At 41.3% G+C, this 16,805-nt stretch overlaps 1 protein-coding gene across 11 annotated transcripts in view; it reads right to left on the bottom strand.

Moving 5' to 3' along the window:
- Positions 1-852: 852 nt before the first annotated feature.
- The window catches only part of MITF (melanocyte inducing transcription factor), a 101,619-nt gene continuing 85,666 nt past the window's right edge, over positions 853-16,805 (bottom strand). For 7 of the 11 annotated variants that reach the window (XM_005149410.4, XM_031049195.2, XM_031049197.2 and 4 more), the window contains 5 exons: positions 11,909-12,026; positions 8,717-8,791; positions 7,649-7,724; positions 6,139-6,286; positions 853-4,902 (listed from right to left, as the gene is read on the bottom strand). In XM_005149410.4, the coding sequence (XP_005149467.1) occupies positions 4,501-4,902; positions 6,139-6,286; positions 7,649-7,724; positions 8,717-8,791; positions 11,909-12,026 (819 nt within the window). In that variant the 3' untranslated portion in view covers positions 853-4,500. The remainder of the gene's footprint in view (positions 4,903-6,138; positions 6,287-7,648; positions 7,725-8,716; positions 8,792-11,908; positions 12,027-16,805) is intronic. The other 4 variants (XM_005149411.4, XM_031049196.2, XM_005149413.3 and 1 more) reach the window with 1 other exon arrangement.

Genomic DNA, 16,805 nt, shown 5'->3' with positions numbered 1-16,805 from the left:
CAAGATACAAATAGGCCAAATTCAAAACTTCTGTGGTTGGTATTCGGGGTTTAAACCCTGTGAGATAATACACATTAACCACCACCGCTGCAGCAATGTCCACAGAGATAGTGAGGACTCCACGCACAGTAAGAGACAGTCTGGAAGAACAAGATGAGGAGGGATGAAAGCAACAGAGAGACAGAGAAAGATGATGAAGATGAGAAGACAAGACTCCAGCTGGTTCCTCACCAGCACAAGCCAGGAGCTGCTGTTTGTGTGTTGGGTGAGTGGAGGGTACAGAGAAGCAACCCGGGGTGAGCAGTGGAGGACTGGGGTCTCTCCATACACAGGTCAGCAGTGCCTTTGCATGAGCGACAGCCGGGCAAAGAGGTGTAGGTATCCCAAGGCCTCACTGAGCCCATGCCTGACATAAGGCTGTGGCAAACGGCAATGGAGCTGGGGGGGGGAGGGGAGGTTGGCAGACACCTCTCTGAGGAGGGTAAGAGACTGTTGTGGTTTAAGCCCAAACCAAGACAGAGGCAATAGGGACAGGAGAACCCACAGGAGGGCAGAAAAGCAATGACATTTTGCTGTGTTCCTCATGCTGGACCATAAGCTTTAGGTCTATCCACTTGGACGTGTATTTGCAAAGCCCAAGTATGGCCTGATCCACAGCTCTGTCCCCATGATGCTACCACCATGCAAACACAACTGGACAGCAGTGGTGCAACTGGAGCTCCTGACTGACAGCAGGTCAGGAACACGGACACATCCACCACCAGGTCACAAACACAGGAGTGCTGCTGGGACTTCAGATGCATGGAAAAACAAAGATTCACTTACACGGAAAACGAGTGGCTTACACAGACATATGTGAAAAACCAAAATGCTTTAATCCATCTATCAAGAACAACAGTTCAAATTATTTCATTGGATACATTAATATTGATCCATAATTTACAGTGCTATGGACCATACACAAATTATTGCTGCAGTCAACAGCAGATGAATATCAACATTACAGTACCAAGCATCATAGCAAGAGGCAGTAATTAATGTCACTTTTTCAAGAAATATAGGTATTTATACTATTATCAACATCAGCTTCCCCCCAGTGCATTTTATGTCAAACAACATAAATGTAAGTGCATTATTTTGTGCTTTGTGCTTTCCTTACGTACCTTCTTTTTGCTTTTACAGGTTGTAAGAGTTAAATATTGCTTTATAGGCCAAAAGCAGTAAGGAAGAACTTCATGGTACTCTGCATGTTCCTGCTTGTTGCATGGCTTTGGCGAAGGAGCACTGGTAGATATCCTGTCCACCTGCTCAGGGAAGCCCAGTGTCACATCAGACATGGTCATCAAACTGGGCAACAACTTCTAACTATCTCACTCCACCTAGTTCATGCCAAACCCTGCCTGCAATTGCTCTCTCTGTCCCCTGCGACTGATCCCCTGTAAAACATCACGGCCACACATCCCACAATGCTCAAAGGGGCAGACATCTCCACTTAGCACCCTCCTGGAGGTCCATGTCTCCTAGAGATGTCCCCCCCCCACTGCAGTGTCAATGTGCTGCTATTCAAACCATGGGCAAACTCAGAGGAGGGCTGTAACCTAAGGAAACACAGGGTGAAGAGTGAGCAGGTCACAGCCAAGTTACGTTACCCCAGCACAACCCAACATACAGGGAACACACCACACAGCTGCTGGGACCATAGTGACTTGCATCAAGAAATCCAGCTCTTGATGTAACTGTTATTGAATCTTAACTCATTTCCATACACCATGTAGCCAAAATATCAGAAATCACGGCTGTCAGCAAGTACCAGTGGTTTCGCATAAGATTTAAAAATAGTTATATTCCACAGTCTAGACTTTTGTTCCTGAATGCCCATCATGGGAGTCAAACCAAAAGCCTTAAGTCAATGTATTCAGTGGTTCTCAGTAACTACAATCCAGCATGCACAATTCATTTTGTTGTACAAGGCCGTAGCGCTGTCCCATTGTAATGGAGGAGGGTAACGCAGCCCTGTGTTACAGCTACAAGCATTTTGCAGCCCTGATATCCTTTACCTGCCACCCTGACCAAACAGCAGCACCAGAAGCCTATACCCACATACTCAGCTCAGAGCGAGCTGCCTTGCTGTGAACTGGAACATTTCCCTGTCTGGGGACCACAGTGGCCACACGGCATCCTGCAGGCTCCTGGACCACAGCTTCTCTACCATAGGAAAGACACATTCCCAAAAGCAGGGGAGGTGGGGGGGAGAGGCATCATTATAATCTAAATCCAGCTCCTCCTTCAAGAAAACAAAAACAGAACGCCAAAAAGAAAGAAAAAAAGCCACAACCTGGTGGTTGCATCAATGCTAACACATAGCTCGCTGCTCAAGCGGAAACGGAGAGGGCTGGACAGAGCCAGCATCAGCCACAGAAAGAGCAAGATGAACGCAGATCCCAGAGTACCGTAACAGCAAGCTGTGCCCCCACCGAGCCCTTCGCCACTAGGGCCAGGCAGGGGACACTTCAAGAACCATCCATGGGGAAACATTTGGGTGAAAGCTCAGCGAGCCAAGCCACAGGCCAGGGAACCCCTGATGCTGTCCCCCACTGTCCCATCACTACCCAATTCACATTTGACTGCTGAACACCAACTGCTGAGACCACAGTTTCCTTATAAATCCTGCCAAACTGGCACTCGAGTCACTAACCATTTCATTTATCCTATGTCATTCCCAGTGTAGCACGAGGAAGAACAGGAAGCTCTTTGTTTTCTATACGTAGGCACCATGCTACACTTCAACATCCTGTAAAACACCACCCTAAAGCTCTCTCCTATGCCACACTTCAGTCAGTGCTAGTCGAGGAAGACTACAACTACAGTTTAAGGCACTTCATTCTGAACGAGATACACCTGCCTGCCGCTTGCGAGTCAGCTGTAGGCTGCCATTGGAAATCCATTCGATCCCCCTAGCTTGGAACACCACGTGTCACCTCTGTAAAACACCTAGGCTTGATATAATACGAGTAGAACTACCGTTATTGCATAGGACTACACTTGAGTAGATAATGCACCAAACTACTTTTACAACATGGTTGCATGTTAAAAATTAATAACATTGTTATCAAGTAACAGTTATTTGCAGATACAGTAAATTTACTCTTTTTTTTTGTTGTTTTTGTTTTTTTTTTTCCTTATGGCAGCGCCAGTGCTGAAATAAAACACAAATTGCTATAACGGGTATATTAACTACATAGTTATGTTTCCAAGCATAGTACTACTTTTTTTTTCCTGTATCACTAAAAATAAATATGTAAGTTCAGTTTCTCTACAGAGTTGTTTTATTACCTAATCTAAATTTGTAATCTACCTTAAATGCGTTTAAAAACATCTTCAAAGTGAGACTGTAATATACAAAATATTCTCAAAATCTCTCTTAAAACACAGAACCCTGCAGAAAAGCTTCCTTTCAAGTGTTTACAAAGAACGCAGAAAACTTCCAATGAGTTTTAAAAATGTCAAAAAATCGTTGCAATATTAAGAGGCAAAAAACCTTACAAATGAAATACAAATATATTTAAAACAAAAAGTTGAAGGTAACTAAGGAATCCATGCAAATCAAAAGGAACTGTACAATGCAATTTAAAAAGAAAACAGAAAGCCAATTAGATATGTACAATACAATGTGCCCAGCTGATAAAATGCATCTATTTTTGCCCAAAGAGTTGATACCAACTTACAGTGTTCCTGCCTGGGTTACTGTTGGCAAGTCATCATCGTGTTACAAACCAAAATGAAAATCTAAGTGAAAAAACTCGAACCATGATCAAAAGGAAAACCCAAATCAGCTCAGAGTAAAATTAAAGGGCACTCTGAGAAAGAGACTCTCATCTCCCTGCAATTTTCAGCAACAGCATTTTCTAGCACAATCGACACAATCAGGATGTCTCAACACTTTTGGTTTTTGTTTGGATTATGAGTGGAATAGGGTGGGGATTTCTCCTCCCTAAACACTTGTCATGTAAAGACCAACATTTGAGGGACACTGTATCTTTAAGGCAGCACTATTCAATTCATACAATTACAAATTGGACTTTGTTGTTGTTGTTTCTTTACATTCTTTAACTTTACATTTTGTTTCCAAGTAAATAGGTTGCATTTACAGTTCTATGATTCTCCCCTCCCTCCCCCAGTAGAAACAGACTCTTCATTTATATTTCTATTGCTTTGAGTAGATTTGACCAGTTCAAAGTTCTTGGCGAATCCAGTTCACAGATACTGTACATATGCTGTACAATATTTTGGAGGCATTGGTAGTTTTAAAATAGAATATACAAGTTTCTTCACAAAAATGCTAAAAAACTCCTATATATATAATATATACACACACTCACACACACTGGGCTACTGATGAAGCACAAGGAAGGAAAATCAAAAAATTCTACAAAAGGTAAATTATTTCATCTACTGATCAAGAAACAAAAAGCAGTTTATGAAAGATGTGCCAAGTATATGCTAACAAGCATGGTCGGTGTCCTCCATGCTCACGCTGCTCCGCCTGCTACTTGTCTTCGATGCTCCAGGAGACACAGAGGACAGTAGTGGGTCAGTCACTCCGACAGGGGAGAGGGTATCGTCCATCAAGATATCTTCCAGTTTGGATCCCATTTTGGCAGGAACACCGTAAGTGCCAGCTGGTTCAGTCACGTTTCCGAGGTTGTCACTGAAGGTGATGGTACCATCAGTGAGATCGAGTGTGGTAGTGCAAGACAGGTCTGTGTGGTGCGGCATGATGTCTTGGTTGCAGTTGTCCAGCACCGGCTCTTGTTTGATGACCCTGTTGACCATATCAGGGGAGCAGAGGCCTGTAGATGGAACAAGGGACAGTCCGTGTGCCCGAGCTTGCATCTCAAGTTCCTGTGAAGGACAAGAAGGGACAAATTAAGAGAGAAATCTGAAAGCAAAACGTATCATCCTACACTCTTGTGTACTGCAAGTTAACAGTCTCTTTCTGCTGTACAGTTTCCTCCCTCTCCAGCAGCAACAAGTGCTTGCACCTTGAGCACTTCCACCCTGCAAAGTTCACTTGACCATTAGTCTCTTGAAGAGGTGGGTGAACATGGCCCCACACAGGTTCTTCACACTTCCCATTCAGAACCTACATCGGAGCCAAAACCCAGAGCCCTGTAGAACAGACACGTTACCCTTTGGGCCCCTTCCCAAACCAGTACCACAGCAGGTAAGCTTGGCATCAGGTCAGGAAAGCATTTAAAGGTTGGGGAGGGAACGTGTGGGAACAGCAGAAGCACCTGCTTTGTAATCTTTAAAAGTCATATGTGAAAGCACAGCACGTCTCTGTGATGCTCGCAGTTTTGTGCCGAGACACTGGCAGGGATATTTCTCATTCTACAAGTCTGGCAGAACTGTAAGAGGTCAGCCAAAACTGAGCGATGCTATTCCTGCACTGAAAAGTTATAGGCAAATCATGAGGCCTTAGACTTCACACACAGCCTGGGTTCTTTCAATCTTCATAAAAAGTTTAAATTCTACCATCACATTTAAACATACAGATGGACTTGACTGAAGACATAAAAGAAGAATTCACTTTAATGCCCTATCTCAAATGCAGCAGCAAATGAGATGTTTTGCTTCTACTTATGCATTATATTAGGCAATCATATCACTGCTGTGATTGTACTGTTTCTGGGTATTCCTAACACTAAGGTTGATTAACAGCCTTTTTTTCCATTTTCAAGCTAAAACAACAAGCTTGTAATGGCACACTGCAAGATCAGCAGAGAAGGTGGAAAAAGAAAGCACTTCTTTCATCAGCTAACATGCCAAAATTAGAAGTTCCTTATCCTGTGCTCAATCAGAATCAAGATAAAAAGGGAAAATAAAGACATTAGATTATTTGCTGCCAGGTCAATTTGCCATTATTCAAGGGTCTGGGTTTTATGTTATTTTGACTGAAAAAGAGTTTCCCCCCCCCCCACCCCCAGAAAAATCTTGGCAGACGTCTCAACATTGGTCACCATGAATTAGACTGGTGGCTCCTTCTAACCCACATTCCTATAAACAAGCTTCAGTTACCATTCGTTGCAGTCACACACTGCAACATCAAGAGCATTTGCAGCTTATTTATCAGCAAACCTGTATTCTGAGCAGCAGATGCCTATTGGCATGTTCCAGCTTCTTCTGTCTGTTCTCAAGCTCCTTTGTGCGCTGCTGTTCTCTTTGCAGCTTACGAATGTAGTCCACTGATGCTTTTAGAATAGTTCCCTTATTCCAGCGCATATCCCTTTGAAATCAGCACAAAAAGAAAAGTTAACACTATCAAGGAGGCTTTATTTTATAGGCACCACCTTTACACTGGCAGCTACGATTACACCTCACATATACGTAACTCCTGGATAATACTGATTCCAAGTTTATGAATACAGGGAGCATTTGAAAAGCACTAGAGGGGGCCCGAGTGCAGCTATTGCAAAGCAGCCTGCAGGACCCTGCAGCTCGCCATTCCCTGCCGTTTGCATGGTTTAGGACCAGCACTGTGCAGAGAAACTGAAGACGAGGGGCTCCTTTCATTGCCTCATGACAAGGCTGCAAGACAACAACAAAACCCCCAGGACTTCTCAAACAGTGAACAGTTTACTATGTGGGTGATGCCTGATTTCAGCTGGGGAATTAGGACCATATATAACCTGGTGCTTCTGTGCTAAATGACCTGAGGTGATGCCTAAAGGCTCCCAAGCAGCAGCAAGCAATAGTCATGGTAGCACTGCATCACAGCTGTGTTATGGTAGGAAGAGAAAAACTCAACACAGCAGCATATCTGCAGTATTGTCTTGCTTGCCTTAGAAAAAGCTACAGATCTTCTCTGGATAGCAGCTATGAGTTTACTCCATTGTCTTAAAATAATGGAAACTCTCCTCAAAATCACAGGGCATTGATTCAGATTTCAGTGAGACTTTCAAGCTCCAGAGCAAGGGTGTGGGGGGTTCCTTGCTTCTGAATCAGCATTAGGAAAGTGCTAAGACAAGTTAATAACAGTAAAATCGCCTAAAAGAACTATTGAGAAATTACCACAGACACTGACAAGTTATCAGTGAACAGACACAGTTATGCTTTATATTTAATTTCCTTTTTCTTGAGGGGTAAGGGAATAGGATGACTTCTCAGATGAAGTGCCCTCCATTTTCAAAGAAAGAAGGATTGGTTCTGTCTTGCCAAGATATGGCATCTAATAAATTAAAATAATCATTTAGCAAGACAAGCAGCCATCTTAGCACTAAGATCACGCAGACTAAGGTTTTGCATCCCGGCAACTCTACCTCTGGTAAGGCAGTCACTACCAGCATCAACCCCAGCCCTGCCAAAACACAGGGTCCGGCTGGATGCTGAGCTGCTGCACAATAGTATGGTGGCTGTTTTGTGACAAAAATAATCAAATTAATCTAAATTCAGGCAAGTTCCAAAGGGAAAAATAAACCCCAAGGCTATCTTTAAAAAGTATAAAGCATTTCTACAGTCATGGAATGCCAAGATCATACAAAAAAGCTCAGGAATTTTGTTTTGGTAAATTCTTTTTCTCCCTTAAGGTTGTTTTTTTTTGTCTTTAAATATCTCCCTCCCACAGTCTCCTTGGGCACATTATACTTACGGGTCATTTGACTTGGGTATCAAAGTGCCTAGTTCTTTTATACGATCATTAATATTAAATCTTCTTCTTCGTTCAACTTTAGGAAAAACAGCACAAGCGTTACAAGTAGTATTCACACTTAATTACAACACATAAAGTGCTTCATCAAAGATTTCTTTAAGCGCCTTTGATATATTTGCCTGAAGCTTAAAATCCAGTGACAGAGTAATTTGATTTTGCTCCTACACATGGATACACTAAAAAGCAGAAGTTTTGTCTATACTGTAAAAACATGGAACTGCTGAAGTGGCAAAGTTAAGCAGGGACTCTAAAAATGAATGCATTAGCAAAGGACTCAACCGAGGAGCAAATGTTGCACAAATTCAGAGACAAAATTGTAGATGCTCAAGGCATCGGTATTTCCCAAAGCAGGAAAAGGGACAAAACATACAATCTCTTTTTGAAAGTAATCTTCCAGATGCAACATTCTGAGGATCCAAAAGTCAAACATACCAGTTTTTCTGTGTGAACTCTTCATGCTATGGAAAAGGCTTCTGAATTGCTCAAGGCATGAAAAAATTCCTTTTTTCTACTTGTATAAGGACAATTTAAGGATCCTTCAAGTCATATGATGCTCTTTATTTTAAAATGTTCTTTTTCCAACATGGAAATATGCATTCCCTTCAAAAATGGAACTTATAAAATCACCACACTGAGGGTGCACACTGATGTTTGAAGTCACAAACTGATCACATAGCTAAGATTTTTGATAAATTAAAAAAAAGGGGGCCAAACTGTGCAAAGTGGACTTGTTAAAAGCAACGGGATCAGCTGTTGTTCCAAATAATTCTACTGATGATAATCGCCCTGGCTTATTGAAAAGAAACCAAAACAGAGTTTAAAATTCAATACTAGATTTAAGCATGTTTCACCAGAACTTGAAATATTTGATCTATAGGCATAACATAATTAGCTGGTACTACGTATTACATGCAGTGTCTCACTCAGATTTAAATCATCAGCATTCAAACACTTAATGTCTAAAACCATTACTAGAATTGGTGCAAAATGCAAAGAACCAAAACTTACTCAGGTTGTGATTGTCCTTCTTTTGCCTCTCCTTAGCCAATGCTCTTGCTTCTGACTCTGTAGGAAAAATACATGCTGTGCATGTGAATGAAGTAATTAGAATTAAAGTAATTCAAACACAATGTTTCAGTGTGTGAAGTATTTGCGCAGGAAGCCTGACTGATATTTGTCAAACCAATTATTACACCCATTCCAGTGAGTGAGAAAGGCCTGTGATTGCCACAACACGGCATTGGTGTTGAACTTCACCTGCAGAGCATCTCTTCCCACACTTCCCATACTGACTTCCATGATGAGAATGTTTCCCACGGAGGCCCTGATTCAGCAAGGTATTTGAGGACAGCACACTGCTCAAATCTAACATACCTTCTCCTACGATTATATACATCAGGCATGCAGAAGCTGAACCAGAGGAACAGCATGCTTACTGCATTGCTACCTGCACAGGATGTGAAGCAGCCAGGAGCCAGAGACTCTACTCACCGGAATTAAGGTTACGTCCCTTAGTGGCACATGCATGCACATCACCACAAGACTCGAGGAGTAACTTAAGTGACCTATTAAAAATACTGTATTTTCCAGCTACACAAGACTCGAGGTGTAACTTAAGTGACCTATTAAAAATACTGTATTTTCCAGCTACACTAATTGCTCTCATTACATGAAAAAAAGATGAAAAATTCAACACCTTCTTTAGGAGTAACACTAGAAAACAATGTCCCTTGCTTCGGGCAATCATTAAAATGACAACAACCATGCTGCACATCAGTTGTCTCCTCAGCTCAGCACTGTTCTTAACCCTTCCCCACGTATTTGTTATCAGACTTAAGCATGCAATAGTTCAGGCAAAAGCAAAACTATATTTGTTATTTACTGATCTCATTTGATCTTATGTTTCTCAAGGAATTTTAAGTATTTTCATACGTTTGCTCTACCCTTTTTAATTTCTGAAATAGGTTATGTCATTGATCCTTGCCCTGTTGCACTGAAATCTCAAAACCAGAAAGCATTACTTGGCTTCACAGCCGGTCAGCGAGGAAGAACGAGTGTATGATCTATTATCACACGCTCCATTATGGAAACAAAACTTCTCAGTGACTCCAACACGTTTCTTCCCTGCACTATTTTATTTTTAAGGAATATGGATTATGGCACACCCAGTTAAAAATATCAGGTGATAAGGGTTTCCCTGGACTACTGAAAGCTTACTACTTCACTGCTTAGAACACAGAGCTACTGCATACTGATACTGTCATATCCTCTTCTAGGCTCCCAAAGGATTCCCAAAAAGTTCAAAAGATCACTGCACGTTTTAATGAAATTTGGGCTTAATCTGTCCTTGCCTTATGAAACAAGTATGAGGTTTGTAAGGTGAAAACTGATACAAACAGCACTTCTGGGTGAGCAGGATTCCCATTAAATGCTTCAGTAACTACATTTGAGAACTCAACAACCATTATGAACACCACACGCTGGGATAGAAGGTTTGGTTTGGGGAGGGTTCATCATTTTGATATTTATACAGCAGGATGAAGAAAAGTTTCTGACAAGTGCTAGATTTAAGTATTGCAAGCTCTCTCCAGCCTAGCTCCAAGAGTAAAATCAGGAAATGGAGAACCAAAAGGCTCCTGCCTGCAATAACATGCTGATTTTAAAATCACTGCCTGTCAAAAAGCTAATCAAATAGTGCTTTCTGCAGAAAGGCTTGGCGAGATCAATGTCCAAATGACTGCTGTTAAATCTGAGTTTAATTCCTAAGCCTCTCATAAATTACATACAATCTGCTAGCATATCTTTTGAACAGAAAAAGCACTTGCCTAAATCATGTCTGTGTACAGGTAAATGTAGCATATAGACATTAAACTTAGTTCAGGTCTATTCTGATGCACTGGGGACATCCATAAGACTGCTTCACTCACTGACTTCCCTTCTCTTTCTGCTTTCTTTGCCTGAAGTCTTACACAACCATCTGCAGTGAATCCAGCAGCCTGGGCATCCAACAAGTTGGATTTGCAGTCTACAGCCACCTTTAACTTTCTATAACTGGGGCAACGAAACTATCTGTAATGCAGAACTCGGAACAGTTCTCATCCCCTCCCACCCTCCTCTTTACATAGTACAAGCTTTTCTTTTTCTAGCAGCCACAAATCATTGTGCAGTTTGTGTGTCTTCAGTTGGTGCCTAACTCAAATTTTGTGCCATCATATAAATGCAAAAATATCCGCCAGCTCAGAGATTTGGCATTTCCTCCTGAGAAGCTGACTCCTGGGCTATTAAAACTGCTCTACTTAAACTAATTCCTGCCCAGAACCTGCTTTGCAACTGAGTCAGCCTGAGAGTTTTCACAACAGAAACACAGAAGGAAGGGAGACAAGAAAGAAAATCTGCCTCTACCATACTGCATGCAGTATGATTCCTTCTTGGGCTGAAGAATACCCATTTCTGGGGATTATGATGACTCTGTCATTAGTTAGATCCTTTAAAGTAAAGGAGAACAGCAAAAATAAAACATGCTTGAGAATATTAAACTTCTTATTTCTTCCTTCCAACTATTTAGCTTCTGTACACACATGCTTAAGGAAAGAGGATTTTAATGCCCCTCTTCCCTCCACCTGCTTCTCAGGGTTTATTCACAGCACTGCTGGAAGAACCAACATGACAAGAAATCTACTTCATATTCATCTTAAGAGATATGTATTCTCCAATGTCTAATTCTACTTTTTGTAGGATCTAGGTGTCCAGATTTCATATTACAACAGGTTATCTGTTCATTACTGCCCTGCCCTACTAGAGTGAGGCCTCAGCATGCAGCATTCCTCAACAAGAATCCCACAGAAACTCCAGATAAAAATTTTTTGAAGTTTGGTGTTGACAGAACAAACAATGAGCCCAAACTAGAAAACAACTCTGCAGGAGATGCACAGAAGCTTCCAGTGACACAATGCTTTCAGGGTGCAGATCTTACTATAACAACTAGGGACTTTAACTTACCATGTCACAGTGAACACACGCATGCCCACACATGAACACAAACTGCACAGCAGGGTAAAACATCTGCTAAAAAATGGTCTGCAAACCAAAAGGTAACTGTTCATCCATATAGTCTCTCTGATAACAAAACTTATGTCCAATATCACCTGAATTCAAAACAATTACACGATTTCTCCAAGGTGGTATTTTAGACGTATTTACCTGTGAGCTCCCTTTTTATATTAGGAAGGTTAGCTGGACAGGAGTTGCTGATGTTTAGTCCTGGAGGAGGCATGCTTTGGTTGCCATAAAGGTCAATCAAATTGCCAGACACAGGCAACTGGAAAAGATAAACAAGGAAAAATATCATTTTGTTTGTCCTTATGAAAGGCTTTGTACAGAAGAACAGTTAGGATCTGCTAAGAAATCTGTGCTCTTCTTTTGCAAGCAGAGTGTGCAGTAAAGTCAGTAAAAGGTATGCACAGGCATGAGGAATAAAACACCTACATTGGGAAAATTCTGTTCTTTCTCATCACAAATACACAGAGGATATGCAGAAGAGGTAACAGGCTGACAATACTGATGTATTGTTGCTGCTTATTCTTCTGTGAAGCTATTGTATCTGTACCCCCATCACTTCTCTAACTCAAAATATCTGAAAGAGCCTGCAGAGCTTTCCTGGAGGAAGCCCCCCTTCTTCCAGGAATATGTGAGTGAAAGTACTTAGCAAGTTGTCACATGCTTGAGGAAGAACACTGTATTTTCATGTGTTTGAAAGCTACCTACACAGAAAACATTTAAGCTTACTTTAGCTTGTTTTTTGCCTTACGTAACAAGAATGTACACCAGTAGGAGGAAGTTATTTTTATATTAAGTTTTCTCAATTACTTGTTCATTCTGCTATTCTTATTTAGGCATGTTTAAGCAAGGAGATTTACAGAGAAATAGGTTAGTATTCCAACAAGACTTACCAAAGCTATCTCTTTAAACTGAAACGTATTTAAAGATGTTTACATTTGTCCTGAGTGTATTATTTTACCCATCTCTTATTTGTTTTCAAGCCAGGTTTTGAAGAGATAGGTATAAAACACTTTGTTATCTTATCTGAGTGGCAATACTTCTTACCATTGTTGCTGCAAAGAAAACCCATCCCTCCAAGACACTGATCCTGCAGAGATTAGAGTAAGTATTAAACTTTACACCTATGTAAATAATGCCGTTGAATACAATGGAGTGAGTCACAGCCTAGGCTGGCCCTTGCCAGACTGAGACCTAACAAAATTTATCTGCCATCTGGAGCTACTCAAGGAGCAAAGTTGATATGCAGCCATTAAAATACTGACAGCTAGAAGCCATGCTGATACTTCAACACAGTGGCCAACAACTAAAAGTTCCCTGAATCAACCTTTCCATGAGAGAGGGAAAATGTAACTGAAACTGAATTCTGAATTCTCACCAAGATTCAGCCTTACAAATCCTTGCCCTCCCTTTAGCTCCTGAGTGCAATATATTAAAAATGAAAGGAGGAAAAAGGAACATCTATCATAAAGCTAAGGTCACAGTTGTTCGTCACAGACTATAGACCCAGTTGTGACCTACCCACATTAATGTCAGGATGACTATGGCTCTACAAGTTGCCCCTTGTATCTTTTGGCCCCTCGAACGCATCCATGACACAGGCACAGCAATAGCGTCATACACCCTTCTGACTTGGATGTGCTTTTTCTATTCATGCTCCTAAGCACGGGGAGAGCACAAAGACCTTGTTTGTAGCTCAGGGACTTGAAGTTCAAAACCAGACATGTGAAATCTAATTAGGAATTTCAGGGAAATGAAATATGGCGAACAGTTAAGGTCACCAAGCTGTTTTCCCTGCTGCAAGATGAATCCTGCCTTTTACAAGTTCATAAGTTTTATTTCTTTTGCCAAAGAAACACAGATTTCCATGTAAACAAATAGGACCTGTGTAAGCAGTCACAACAGAAGGTGGCAGTAACACAGATAGCTGCTGAATGGGCACACTGAAGTCCTGCAGAACTTGCATGCACCAGAGGAACCCAACCAAGAGCTGTGCACCAACCTGAGCACAAGCACTGCCAATGTAGCATCAGCTAAATAAAAGGGAGAAATTTGTGCTGCTGCTCAATGTTGCAGGCTTGTATGTGCACATAAATTCTTATCAAGGAAGCCTACATTAGATGTAGACGCCAATGGTCTCAATTTAAACTCCAAAGGTCAAAGCTCCAGTTGTAACTTTTTACTACGAGCGTGACTACACATATGGTCCACACTCAGTAGGATCCTCTCAGAGGACTTTTCTCCAGGATGGCTGCAAATCACATCTTTGGGACTAAACTTCAAATTAGAAACATAAAGTGTACCCAACACATCAGCTCACCTCAAAAGATTAGAACAGTTAAAGGCAAGTTAAAACAGAGGTATATCCTCTGTTCACTATTATATTCCAGGCCCCAGAGGAATAAAATTAGTGAACTTGTAAGGTAAAAACAACAATCATTAGTGCAGAGTTTAGAGAACTCGAAACGGGAGAAGAATCCCTATGCTGTAGGCATTGGTTTGAGATGGACAAGTCATCAGAGCTGTGAGCACACAAAAGCGGCCACTAACCTGAAATGGGGCAAAAAAACTGCCCAAAGAAACAAAAGGATCTTATAACATGCATAATTCAGCAACACCTAGAATTTATTTCAAATGCTTCCTACTGGAAGAAACTGGATAAACTTCAACCTTGTTTGCCAACATTTCAGCTCTTATCTGCTTTCCTATCACTTTGCATCTGCTTTTCTTTATTAATAGCTGCTTTTACATACAGAAATTACAAACATGGTAATTATTACTGCAGATTCATCATAGTGTACATTCAGGGGAGTCTGAGGCTTTCCTTTCTCCACTACTCCAACAAAACAAGCACTGACATTCAGGCCATTTGGGCTCTGTATAAAATCAATGAGACCTTGGCTGTGCGATCAGCAAGGCTGTTTCTAAGGTATCAGTGCATACTGAAATAGGTTCTGTTCCCCAGCTCATGCAGCCTACAACGTATTGTGCTGTTCCTTTATTTATAAGCTCATGCTCCTCAACAATCCCTGAAATAAGACTCCTCTATGGAGTTTTAACTTCCACGGGGAAGTCACATTATGAAGTGGAGATGCATGAACTCACACGGCTTTCCACGTCAGGCCCTTACTGGGATTGATCAGTTGGATCAATCAATTGTACTCTTGTATGCCAAGTTGAGATGACTTTACACAGTACCTACCTGCTCAATCACTAGGTCCTATCTATGCAGAAAACCCTCTCAACAAACTAGTGATCATTCTGTGATACTCTTCACCATAGAAGCAAAGCCAGTTAACTTGTGACCCAATATCAAAGTTTACAAACACTTCTGCAAGCAGCTGAGTGCTATGAGCCCTTTTCTATTAAGAGGTTCTTGGGAGCTTCCCATAGCTCACTCTACACAGAAATCCCTGATTTTGCTTATCAATTAAGTACTGTTAACAAATGTAACAAACTAGTCCTTTTGTTCTCTGCTGGTTATGGAACAACACAGCCCTTGTCGCAGTCTCAGCACAGCTATTTATAGGCTGCATCTCTTTAAAGACCATTTCCTCTCTTGATTCCTTCCACCTCTACTTAACTCAGTCTACAGACATTAATTCCTTATTAGTAAAGTGTTGCGTGGTTTAAGAACTAAATCCTGTTCCAAAAGGAAAGTGTTTACATCAGGTTCAATTTTCTACCAAACCAACTGTTGGGAAATACAGTTCAATTTTCAACTCTTCAGGTTAATCCAGAGACTGAAATATGTGGGTTTTTTTGCCTCTAGCAATTTAAATGTATTAAAATCTTAATTCTACTATTTCATATCATTACCTTACAGACTTCACCACGCACAGTGGGCAGTATCTAAAATTTCACAGTGAATGTGGATCATGGAGCCATTACAAGGCTTCTTGTCACGCATCAAACAGGAGGGATGCAGACTACCCTAAATAGTGATTATACGGACTCCTTGCACCAAAAGAGTGCAGAATACCACTACGTCTGGAAGCAAAGAGCCTCTGCAGGGGTCCCTGTGGAATGAGAGAGCACAAAGAAATCCAGGTCCCCTCTGATTTAACAGGTCCCAATTCAATGGAACTTCAGAGAAAGGACTCAGAAGAACCTGATTCCTCAATAAAAATAGGATTTTTTACTAAAGACTATTTTTGGTTTTCCTCTCCCATTCCAGGACAGCTGCACTTTTCCAGTTATCCTGAATTAAAGATTAAATTAAAATGAAAAAATTCATTCTTTCAGTAGGATCTGCAGTGATTTCTCCATCTCCTCAAAGGGCACCATTCAGAAAGGGATGTTGGTGGGCCGTTTCCTGCAGCATGCACCTTGTCTCAGAGGGTTGTGGGAATATGTGGGAGCGTAGGACTAGGTTAACATGACATCAGATGACTACTGTCGACGTGAACCCATGCTACAGAATGGATCCTGTGTGGTAAAAGCTGTAACTTTTGGCACTAGATAAAGAAGAAACAGACGCCAGCACTGGCAGACATCTACCCGGCCAGATCTAACAGTGCTTAAGCCCAAGGCAAAAAATTCACTGGAGCTACCCTCCACAAAAGATCAAAACAAGATTACACCACAAGTACGATTATACTAATGCTCACAGCAATGTGAATCAGCAAACAGAAACAGCGACTTGCTCGTAACCTGTGCCTTCCCTCACTCACCAATTTTCACACCTCTGTGTTCTTGTCTTCTGTCACAGGCTTCCTACTTCCTCTACCCCAGTTCAGTTTCTTAAGCTTCTTTATTCCTTCCCTTTTTGCTTGTTTTGAAGGTTGCTTTTTAAGTTTTTCTTTTGTTTGTTCAGTTTTGTAACATCACTGCTGTCATCTAGCTAGGAGCTTCTGTGCATTTGAAATGAGATTAAGCTAAAGCTCTGATGTTAAACTAGAGCATCTCTGGACAGGGATACTAACACATCCTTAAGCATGGCGTGCAGTTTCTTACTTGAACATGAAAAGATACAGGAATCTGCAGTGCTGGGAGGTTCCTTCTAGGCTGAGTCCAAGCATAATGTCCATGGTGATCTTTA

This window comes from Melopsittacus undulatus, chromosome 9 (genome assembly GCF_012275295.1).
Source record: "Melopsittacus undulatus isolate bMelUnd1 chromosome 9, bMelUnd1.mat.Z, whole genome shotgun sequence".
Lineage (NCBI taxonomy): Eukaryota > Metazoa > Chordata > Aves > Psittaciformes > Psittaculidae > Melopsittacus > Melopsittacus undulatus.
The sequence above is the reverse complement of the archived record's forward strand: the minus strand, read 5'-3'. Positions and strand labels throughout refer to the sequence as shown.